The following is a 12,382-nucleotide window of genomic DNA, read 5'->3' as shown; positions in this document are numbered from 1 at the left end:
ATACTCTGGATTATCTGTTTCTCTCCTAGTCTCTTATTCTTCAAAAAAACTCTTCTTTAGGGAAGCCTGCCTGTGTAGATGTAGGCTTCATGCCCAGGGGCGTAACTAGACGCCTCAGGGCCCGGGTGCGAGAATCTGTTAAGGGCCCCCCCACCCCCTCACCCCCCCCAAAAAACATGATTTTTACCCAACAATTTTTTTTTCAACTAATTCAACAAATTCAATTTACATATTGAATCATAATCAAAGAAAAAGGGGCGCATGTACAAAGGGCATAATCCAGGGGTGTCCAAGTTTTTTCTGCAGTGGGCCACTTCATCAGAATTGTATACGTGCGCGGGCCGCACTCATTTTTCACTGTGACAAAAAATATGGCCTTTAATAAAATATGCAGATTAAAATAAAGTAAAATGACACAAAACCTTTACTCTTCCTCTCACTGATTTCTGGGCCTTGAAAGTTTTGCGACTACAAATTCAGGATTCCCTAGATTTATTCTAGGGATGAACTAAAATGAAAATTCTGGACCAAAACATTCAGGGTTCACTTAGCCAAAACCGAAAATGACCCCCACCTTTAAAAATAATAATAAAAACTCACATGTTTAATAAAAGTAGGTAACACGCAATTGGACAAAATTAGCAATATGACTTGGCATGATAGGAGTGTGATTGCTGTTAGCCTAGGCAACCAGTAAATGCTGGTACCTAGGCATGATGGGACTGTGCTCGCTGTGATTGCTGTTAGCAATCACACTCCTATCATGCCAAGTCAGCCATTACATGCTGGTACAGGGTGGCTGTAAGTGATGTGCAGACCCCATACTGCTGGCAGCATCACTACACAAGGGGGGCAGGTAGCTAGGTTTCAGCATGTACTGGCTGACTTGGCATGATAGGAGTGTGATTGCTAACAGTAGTCACAGTCCCATCATGCCTAGGTTCCAGCACTTACACATCCATCCAGTAAATGCTGGAACCTAGGCATGATGGGACTGTGATTGCTGTTAGCAATCACACTCCTATCATGCCAAGTCAGCCAATACACGCTGGTACAGGATGGTTGTAAGTGATGTGCAGACCCCATACTGCTGGCAGCATCAATACACAAGGGGGGCAGCTAGCCAGGTTTCAGCATGTACTGTCTGACTTGGCATGATAGGAGTGTGATTGCTAACAGCAATCACAGTCCCATCATGCCTAGGTTCCAGCACTTACACATCCATCCAGTAAATGCTGGAACCTAGGCATTATGGGACTGTGATTGCTGTTAGCAATCACACTCCTATCATGCCAATTCAGCCAGTACATGCTGGTACAGGGTGGCTGTAAGTGCAGACCCCATACTGCTGGCAGCATCACTACACAAGTGGGGCAGCTGGCCAGGTTTCAGCATGTACTGGCTGACTTGGCATGATAGGAGTGTGATTGCTAACAGCAATCACAGTCCCATCATGCCTAGGTTCCAGCACTTACACATCCATGCTATCACACACACACACACACACTCATTTATTCATATAATCATTAATTCACAGATTCATTCCCTCAATCACACACACTCATTCAAACACCCTCCCCACCCCCTTACCTGCAGCGCAGCTCCCTCGATGCCGCTCACAGACTTCAGCAGGGGGCGCGGCCTCCCTCTGCCTTCTCTGCTAAAGCACAGAGGAAGTAGGATGTCACGTGAACTCCGCTTCCTCTGTGCTGTCCAGAAGACCCTCCCACAAGTAAGTAGCAGGGCTTGAGGTGCGGCTCGTGTAAGATCGGTTGCCCTGGCTGCCGATCTTACGCGGGCCGCACCTCGAGGTCTCATGTTGGACGCCCCTGCCTTATTTAAAAAAAAAACAAAAAAAACGTAAAAAAGATTTCGGGCGGCCCCTTGGCTTGGGCCCCCCTGCCGCCGGGGCCCGGTCGCAGTCGCGACCCCTGCGACCCCGGTAGATCCGCCACTGTTCATGCCTACATCTACATCATCTTTCATGGCCATATTCCTGCTGTCAGATGTCTCCCACCATATCCTCTTACTCTTGTGTCAGTTTGTAAATATATTCAATATTATTATTCTTTAATGAATATTTACAAAGAGATACATGTCTGTTCTACCGGAAACATTTTCACTTGCACTTTTTGTACATTACACCCCCATTTCCTTCAATATTTAAATGCAAAAAGGAAGCGTTTTCTTACCCATTCTTCCCATGTGCCACAAGGATTCTGGAGAATGATGGGTTCCAATCTCTTGCAAAGTGTTTCACAGGCATTCTACAAACAGAAGAATAGACTAATGACTGTAAGGTAGAGATAATATATGGTAGTAATGTCCTAACATTAAGGTCAAAGGACCTTTCAAATATTCATACATATTGGTTCATGTTGTGCATAAACCGTCATGCATATTCGAATTTGCTATAGCGACTCTGCTAGTCTTTAAATCATAAATTCTTAAAAGCAGTTATTTAAAAACAAAACATAAGCTACCCAATCCACTGCCCAACAAGTCAGTACTGTCTTTCTACATGGTTGCACCATAGAATCGGCTGTTTAACACGCCATGGGGGAGAACCCTACTGACTTGCTGGTTGGTATAGAGCGATCCCTGTATATTTTAACCTTTGGGGACATCTTTTCTCCACATTCCAACTTGGCTCAAAATAAACTCTCTTTCGAGGGCCAAATACCCCAGGTTTCTTGTACTACCACCCACCAACCATGCACCGGGTCAGTTGGCCCGGAAGACCCACCTTTTTATTTACCTGTATAGCATGGGGAGGGGTTTAAAAGTCCCCTTGCAATCCTTTAGGGTTGTGAAGTAAAATTTACCGGTAAGAACTAAGTTTCAACTCGCATCTTCAACTTGCAGGTTAGTGAAACAACGCTTTTTAAAACTTGCATACACTTGCAAGGAAACATGTAAGCAGTTACAGTTTAGTGAATAGGAGTGTTTCTGGGTAGCTGAGACTCAATAATAAAGCTCAACAGATCATTTTTCAGAGATGGACAACCACTGAATTCACCATGTAATGTTATTGAAAATGGCAGCTGGGGGCATATATTAATAGGGAGAAAACAAATACAAAGGAGACACCCTTTTAGATATTTAGAGATTTTAAACATAAGACAGACTAATTGGTGAACGAGCAACCTTCTTCCTTTGAAGTAACAATCATACGATAGCAAGATACCATCTGTGGGTGTGGGGTGTCTTATCACATCAATATTGTCACTTCTGGCCATTGAACAGGAAACTTTAAAATGAGATCAGCTATTAGGCTGAAAAATCAGGCATTATAGGAATAATCAATGAGAAGACTAAAGGAAATGATCTTTTAAATTTCTTTTAACTTTGTCTGTTATGCATTAGAAAACAAACCACAAAACACATCGGCATATATACTTGAACCAGTCTGCCCATTCTCTTCTAACATCAACAAGGCATTTTCGTCCACACAACTGCCGCTCACTGGATATTTTCTGACCATTCCCTGTAAATCCTAGAGATGGTTGCGAGTGAAAATCCCAGTAGTTTCTAAAATACTTAGACCAGCCCGTCTGGCACCGATAAACATGCCACGTTCAAAGTCACTTAAATCCCCTTTCTGCCCCATTCTGATGCTCAGTTTGAACTTCAGCAAGTTTACTTGACCACGTCTACATGCCGAAATGCATTGAGTTGCTGCCATGTGATTGGCTGATTAGCTGTTTGTGTTAACAAGCAATTGGACAGGTGTACTTAATAAAGTGAGTGTACAAACTAAAAAAAGACTATTAAAAATAAGATTAAACAAAGTTAGATTATAAAGCAGGTACCTCTGGGTGTACATTTAATGTAAGATGGAAACTGTCAGAAGCAGGTTAATAGGCCAAAGATAGTGTATGCTTGTTTCATCAAAATGATGGACACATTCATTACCTTGACAGCGATGCCATATACATCCGTTCCAATGCTACCTGCCGAGGCAATGGAATTTGGGACAGATGAGGTGGTGGTCTCACAGATATAGATGTAGGACATTGGTATCTTTAGCTCCCTGCTTGCCACCTAAGAAGAGAGTTGTATGAAGGTAATTGGAGCTGCAAGAAAGTAGCTATTGTTGTATTAAATATTCTTAAACAAAAAGTATAATGCCTAATAAAGACAGATATTGGTGATAGGGTTGTCTGATGCCCAAATATGAGACAGTGCTGAAATCAATGTGTGTCACGGACAGACTCCCAGGCCAAACTAACTATCTGTATATTGTAGTAAGGTACCTGCTAGTCAGTGGCATCTCCAGCTTTCATATTTAGGGGGGGGGGCACATGGGGGGACAGGGACCAAAGTGGGGGGGCAATTATAAAACGCTACATATAAAACGCTACATATACACTATATATATATGTTAGATATGTCTTAGATGTGCATTTTTAACTACCATACATAATATATACTTATCTCTTTGAAGTAAAGACCGTGATTGAAATATGATTTCAAATTAACAGCTGGACTGGCAATTGTTTTTTATTCTTTAATATTAGACCCTGCTGCGGATATATAGATATATATTAATATTGGCCTCTGCTGCCAATATATATATATATATTAGACCCTGTTACCAATATATTTAATATTGAAAACAATTGGACCTCAGGAAGGCTCCACGTGCCCTAGCATGCAACCACTCCCTCTGCTATCGCCAAAATATTTCCCACACTTTTTTCTCCCCTGTACTTATCCCCAGAGTCCCTTTGTCCCTCATCCACTAAGCCATACCTCTCCATTACTTAATTCCTGCAGTTCAGGTATAGATCAAATAAACACATGTCAACAGCACGTGCATGTGTAGATCAACTGAATAAGACATAAAAACTCTGTATTTGCAGGTATACACAAATAATGTATGGGAACATAGCAGAGCGGGTATAGATCAACAGAACACACAAACCCAGCATTGCAGTTAAAGATCAACTGGAAATCACATGTAAACTCAGCACTGAAGGTATAGATCAAATAAAAAATACATGAAAACAGATTTGCAGATATCCATCAACTGAATAAGACAAACAAGCCCCGTATTTGCAGGTATACATAAATAATGTATGGAAACATAGCATAGCAGATATAGATCAACAGAATAACACAAAAACCCAGCTTTGCAGGTATAGATCAATTGGAATTCGCACAAAATCTCCGCATTAAAGGTATAGATAAAACTGCCTAAATTTCAGGCATAGATCACAGGTTGCACACCCCAAAGCCAGCCCTGGAGTCAACACTGCCCACATAGAACCTGACCAGCACGCAGATAACACACATAGGATTTGCAATCGTTGTCCCCAAACAGCCCAGCATATGACATCTTTGTCCCATAAACACGCTACCTGTGTATCACGGCTGACCCGTGAGCCAAAAAGGTAGATGGCTCCTAATAACAGATGGCTACCACAAAGTCCGAGGCGAGGTCCAAAAAAGGGAAAATCCAGAAACAAGGTCAGGTCACACGCAATGGTCGGGGCAGGCAGCAAGGAACGTAGGTCAAAAATAACAAAGAAGGGTCTGGTACACAGGTAGAATCAATCAGGAACGCTTAGGTACAGAGGCAATAATTAGCTTGATACTTGAGCAATGATTTCTCAGCGGAAGGGGTTTTTATAGTTTGAATTTGGCGCCAAAATGACGTCATACGGAGACACGTGTTGTCATAGCAACGCGTACACAACTTCTACGAAGCCGGCGTCTATCTGCAGCAGGAGGGAGTGGACGCGTCCCCATAGTAACCTGAGAACGCGTCCTCCCCCCTGCTGGTCTCTGCTGGCAACGGAGGGGGCGTGCCTGCACGCAGCCTCTGCTCGTGTCTGTGTCGGCGAGCAGAGGCTGAGAGGAAACCCGACACTGCGTTCTGTCGTCGCTGGAGCCGGGGAGAGGGTGAGTAGATTTATGACACTGTGCCTCGCGGAGGAGAGTGAGAGGCGCCAAGCGGTTGCTAAAAACTTGAGAGACCTCTTGACGCCCCTCTCTCTCCTCGGCATCTAGTGCTTCTTCCGGGCTGCAACAAAAACAACAAACCGACATTTCAATCGGGGGGGCACAGCATGATGTAGGGGCGCCATGGCCCCCTCTGACCCCCTGCCACTGCCACTGCTGCTAGGACACTTCTAGTGCAGCGGGGACAGTAGGAGACCCAATATATTTCCAGGCTTTTATTGCACCAAATCAAACACACAAAGAAAAAACCTACTCCTATTCAGGGTAAGGCAATGAAACCTTATTTTGTATGCCCACTATGTATTCTGGCAAAAAGGTAGAGCTGAATGTAGGGTTTTGTTTTGTTTTTTTATATGCCCTTAACCCCCCTGCACATGAAATGAGTAGAGTTTCTCTAGCTGAATGAGCCTTCCTCCCTCCTTTCCTGTGCATGAAACAAATAGAAAATGACCCCTCCCTGCACATAAAATAAGTAGAGCTGGAAAGCAACTCTATCTAAACGATTCCCCCTTCCTGCACATGAAACAAATAGAGCTGCTGAACAGCTCTTCCTAAACGAGACCCCCTTCCTGCACATGAAACGAATAGAGCTGCCGAGCAGCTTTGTCTAAAAGAGCCCCACTCCATTCATCCACAGCTGCTGCCCATGCCGAGAATAGCGGGTGAAAAGGAAATGAAAGTTGGAGTCTAAAGACGATGGAGGGAGGGGTTGGATGCTGAGTGAGAATGTCAGGAGGCACAGAGAGGGACGCCCAGGGAGGTGAGAGACCAGATGAGGTGCAGCGAAACAAACAAACGTGAACAAGACTCCCCGGAAGTGTAAACTAAACACTTTGGGAGTGTGAACGGAACTCCCTGCAACCTCTAATGAGATGCCTAGCGCTAAAGAAACGCCCTGAAGGAGAGGGTACTTTACATATATCTGAATGTGGGGTGGTCATCTGTTGGTGAGTAGGATAGCTATTTTACAGTTTACACTAAACACATAATTTCCCAAAAATGTAATTATATTTGAGATTGTCTAACATGTACAAACTTCATTAAAGAATGGTTGCCATATCATCAGAGCCGTATATTAAATAACTATGAGAAGCATAGCTCACAATGTTCTTTGAAGGTTGTCTGCCCTAAAGGTCTAAGCAGTGTAATTTGTGGCTATACACTATACTATATACCGTATTTGCTCGATTATAAGACAAGGTTTTTTTCAGAGCAAATGCTCTGAAAAATACCCCTCGTCTTATAATCGGGGTCGTCTAATAATCAGACCTCAAATAGGTCTGACTATGAGACGACTAAGATCCAGATCCCCCGCAGCTGCAGGGGACCTGGATCCTCCTGTCTCCCCCCCCCCCCCGCCCCACTTACCGGTACTTCTGAGTCCCCGGTGTGTAGCCGGGGCAGCGTGTAGATCGTGCAGCGCAAGTGCGTGGGATCTACATGGTGCCCCGGCTACATGACAGGGGAGTCAGAAGCACCGGTAAGTTTGGCAGGGGAGTGTTAAATGGGGGGCATAAGGCATTTCTGGAGGCAGAGTGCTCTCTGAAATGCCTTTTAACCCCCTTAATGCCACTCTGCCTCCAGAAATGCCTTTTTAACCCTCTATATGCCACTCTTCCCCATAATATGCCTTTTAACCCTCTAAATTCCAGAGTGGCATATAGGGGTATAAGGCATTTCTGGAGGCCGAGTGGCACATAGGGGGTCAAAAGGCATATCATGGGGCACAGTGGCATATAGGGTTAAAAGGCATATCATGGGGCACAGTGGCATTTAGAGGGTTAAAAGGCATATCATGGGGCACAGTGGCATATAGGGGGTATAAGGCATTTATGGGGCAGATGTGCATAACTGGGAAGCAGGTTGGAAAATAGAAGGAAATAAAACCAAAATATTTTTCTCAATCATAGCTTTTATAAAAAAAATAGTTTAGATGAATTTACATTTACTGGTAAAACTTTTTTCCTATAGGGTCGTCTTATATTCAGGCTTTTTCTTTTTTTCCTAAATTAATATTCAGATTTGGGGGGTCGTCTTATAATCGAGCAAATACGGTAATACTTAATTGTTCCACTAGTCTAAAGTCTAGAGACCCCCATCCCATCAATTATTTACCCAAAACATGACGCACATTTCCCCACTTGACATGGATTATTCAGGGATTTCATTGAAATGGGTTCAAGGAGGTGGGCTGGTTACCATAAGCAAAATCACCATATGTTCAAATCAGCTGGTCTATGTCTATGGTAACCAAGTAGCTGTAGGAAGTGAGAACAATGAACATACAAAAAACAATGTCATAAGAGGTAGAGTGCTTTCATTACTCATCTAAAAACACAGTGAGTTTTCTAATTGTGTAATAATATGGGCAGCAAATTATTATAAAATTGGAGATCTCGAGCTCCCTTAGGAAGGATCTACTGAAATCGGTATTTAGAATTCAAAAAGCTCAGGGCCTATCATCCTTTTTATCTGAATCCTCACCAACTGAAATACTCTCCTTTTATCTACAAGATCTGAAAAGATTCCTCAATTGGAAACCTTGCGGGATTAATACTCTCGCAGATTTTACTGAAAGACAAAAAATAATTCCATTTGCAGATATTCATATACGATATAATTTACCATATAAAGAGTTATTTTCGTACTTGCGCATAAAACACGTCTTGATATTTAATCCATTAAGGAAACAAGATAAATGGGATGAGCTCTTTTCAGTTATTCCTCAATCTAATATAGTGTAAAGCTGTTAGCAAGCTCCCCAGTCCCTGAAAAATCAAAAGCTATTCAAAAATGGGAAAGAGATCTCCCGTTCGAGGCCCTCCCCAAATTTGGTATAAGGCATGGTACAATACTAGGAAAGTAGTCCACTGCTTAAACTTACAGGAACAATATTATAAACTAGTGCACCGTTGGTATTTAGTTGCTTAGTTGCTTAGGAGCTAGAGGGACACATTCCCACATATGGTGGGATTGCTATGTTCTTAACAAATTGAAGGAAAAAGTCAGTTCAACTTTTACTGAGATTACACATATTAATATTTACCTTACACCACAGATATTTTTGTTTCATATAGACTTACCTCAAATGACTAAACATATAGGTTGTTTATTAGTAAATATACTATTACCTTGCAAAATATGCGTTGCCAGATATTGGAAAAGGCAATCCCCTCCTAGGAAGAAATTAGTAACCAACTCAAAATACAGGACTCCTCGGAGAAATATTTCTATAAATGTACATCAGAATCTTATGATAAGATTGAGGCAGGCTGGCACCGACTGAACTATCTGGCCTTTAAATAATCCACAATAATTTTTTTTTTCCCAAACCGAAACTTAACCCCTATGAGTTTAGTAAAGTCGAAACAAGGCCGCCATGGGGTCCAAGGGCTTTGAAATGGTCAGTCACACGGAGCAATAAAGTTTCTTTTGTATATGTCCATGTCTATGATTGTTCTACAGTTGTCTCATCCTATCTTAAGTCGATTCCAGTTGGTAAATTGGATTATCGCTGTCGAAATTTTGAACACAAAACATTGTTTATCTTGTAATCTGATTTCTATGTATATTTTACTACATTTTTATGTTTTAAAGTTTTTACACCATGTAGTAGCCATTTGGGGATATGCCACAATCAATGGGGCTAAATCTTTATCTAACAAAAGAATAGGCCAAAACCTGTTTAAAATAGTTCTTATTTCGTCCCTCATTGAAGTTGCCTATGTACCTTACCCTGGTCTCATCCTGTTTATTGTCGTTTCCATACAGGAGGGGTCCTCTGTCCCAAGTTAGGGTCCTTTTCTAGTATTTTTTTCTAAACCCTTTTTGAGTAACCTTTTCCATTAACCTGGCTCTTAAACCCCTGGCCTGAGTTTCAAAATCCCACAATGAGGTGCTATTTCTTCTAACCAGTAGTGTATCTAAAGGGGGTGGGGGTGGTCCGCCCCGGGTGCCAGACCGAAAGCCGCCTAACACGGGCGGGCAGCTTACTGCTGTGGACTTGCACGCTGTGCCAGGAAACTCTTTTCCCGCCCAGGTTCCTGCTTTCTCTGTGCGGCAAAAGAGATTTTCCTCAAACAGTCTGTGGGCGCCACTGCCTGTAAGCTGCGGCCCTCGTTAGGCGACCATTGGTCTGCATAGATGTCTGCGCTGATGCTTGGCCGGTCCCTGGACCAGCAAAATCTGCAAGAGAGATCAGTGGGTGCGGTAGAGAGGGGCAGAGGTGGCACAGGCAGGTTGCTAAAGGGGCAGAGGGGGCACAGGCAGGCTGGTTCAGGGGCAAAGTTGGCACAGGGGGGCTGCTAAAGGGGCAGAGGCCTACCATGTCAATGTCTGACTTAGTGAATGGTGATAGAGATTCAGCTACACTACCGTCCATGTTTGGCTCAGTGTATGGTGATGACAGTTATACTTTACTGCCATGGCTGTGTCCTTTATTTGATGGAGAGCTTATCGTGAAACCTAAAATAATTTTCATTATTATTGTCATTTGTTTGGGAGTATGTTCTGGATCTCGGGAAAGTGGTTACAAGTTTTAATACCTTTATTAAAGAGAATACTACTGTATAAAGATTAAACATCTAAGCTACAGAGAAGAAACTCATCTAATTTAAATTCACTCTGTGCCTTGAGAGTTTCTTCCATATCTTTAAGATACAAATTTTACATATATACAGATATAAATTTTCTATATCCACTAAAATAGTGACCTTTTTCATTAATTTGCCTCTACTAGAAACAATCTGTTGTCAGGTGGATTATCAGTATATTTAGCAAGGCACATGTGGGTTTCTATGTGTCATAAACTGACATTCCTGTTCTGAAAGATAGAGGTTTTGATGAGCCAGTGTAAACAAGTTCAGGGTATGTGAAACCCCTTAGTCAAATGGAGGATAAGAGCAGTAGTATGTAATGTCTGTCTCAATTTTTCTTCAAAGTAGGTTGCAAAATGAAAACATTTAGTCCATATAAACAACAGACTAAACAACATATTGCTGTCATACTCAGCATACTAGGGTAGGACACAGTGTCCCCACAAGACAAAGCCTGTGGGTCTCCGAAGAGTTCTAAGAAGATAACAAACTGCTGGAGAAAATCCCGAAGACAGTCCTTTATGAATTCCTGGAAGACTGCTGGGGCATACTACAGATCAAAGGGCATGTCCAAGTACTTGTAGTGGCCAGCCCAGCACTGAATGCAGTCTTCTATTCATCCCCTGAGCATATCCTGATGAGATTATACACCCCATGGAGATCAAGCTTGGTGTATATTGTTGCCCCATGTAACCGTTCAAACAACTCCGTGATCAGGGGAATGGGATAGGTGTTATGTTGGGTGATGTTATTGAGGCCTTGATAATCCATACAGGGTCTTACATCACCCTCCTTCTTCACAGAAAAGAACCATGCTCCTACAGAGGACGGATAAATGCCTGCTTTAGGTTCTCATTGATGTAGGACTCCATAGCATGGGTTTCAGGAACAGATAGCGGGTAAGCACGATCTCTGGGCGGCATTGTTTTGGGAGACAAGTCCATGGGACAATGTAACAGGCCCGTGAGGTGGCAATATCTCTTCCTCCTTCTTGTCAAACATGTCTGCTTAGTGCCTGTATGGTTCTGGTATGTCAACTGAAGACATGGAGGAGACAGGTAAAATGGCTACTTTTATGGGTCTTTGACAGCAGAAGTCACAGGCAGATCCCCAGGCCATTATGTGTCAGGTGATCCAATCAATACTGGCTTTTTGTGATTGCAAACATGTAAAGTGTTCTAAGTGTTAAGAAGTGGTATGAGTAACTACAGCTGGTTAGAGGGGCCTCCCATATATAGTTTCAACTTACAAGAGAGTAGCTCTAAGTTGTGTTGGAACTAGTATACCACATCAACAGGATTGGTCATGTGACTTTAGGGGGCCACAATAGAGACATAGGCCCTGTTCTCTCCATCTTGCTCTCTCCTGTTCAAGAATTCAGGAGGAACCAAGCATAATGGTGTGGAGTGTCCCCTTTCCCTTTGCCCTTGCCTCTCTTTCTCTGTGCCTGGCTGTCTCTGAGCCCGAGTTCAATCTGTACCATGTAGGTGATTACACCCTCCAGATCTGTTGGAAGGTCTCGTGCTGTTATCTCATCTTTCACGCAGTCAGAAAGACCATTCAGGAAGGCTGCCACGAGAGCCTCATTAGTTCAGTTGACCCCAGACATGAGAGTCTGGCACTCAATGGCGTAGTCCAGGAGTGACCAGTGGCTGTTGTCTTCCTCCTGGGAGATCAAATACACAGAGCATGGGAGCCACAAATTCCTCATAAAAACGGATAGATGGAGCATTCCTCTCTACGCCAATGCCTTATCAGTCAAGAGACATATGAAATAGCCCACCTTGGCACTGTTAGAAAGAAACATCCGTGTGTTGCTA

General features: G+C 43.0%; 1 protein-coding gene across 1 annotated transcript in view; it reads right to left on the bottom strand.

The window, feature by feature from the left end:
* The window catches only part of LOC149274541 (aldehyde oxidase 2-like), a 157,138-nt gene that overhangs the window by 28,744 nt on the left and 116,012 nt on the right, over window positions 1-12,382 (bottom strand). The window contains exons 26-27 of the mRNA XM_089505361.1: window positions 3,916-4,044; window positions 2,193-2,267 (exon numbers count right to left, since the gene is read on the bottom strand). Of these exons, the coding sequence (XP_089361487.1) occupies window positions 2,193-2,267; window positions 3,916-4,044 (204 nt within the window). The remainder of the gene's footprint in view (window positions 1-2,192; window positions 2,268-3,915; window positions 4,045-12,382) is intronic.

The sequence above is a fragment of the Sceloporus occidentalis genome, unplaced genomic scaffold (genome assembly GCF_023333645.1).
Source record: "Sceloporus occidentalis isolate IW3139 unplaced genomic scaffold, rSceOcc1.0.p SCAF_326, whole genome shotgun sequence".
Classification (NCBI taxonomy): Eukaryota; Metazoa; Chordata; class Lepidosauria; order Squamata; family Phrynosomatidae; genus Sceloporus; species Sceloporus occidentalis.
The sequence above is the reverse complement of the archived record's forward strand: the minus strand, read 5'-3'. Positions and strand labels throughout refer to the sequence as shown.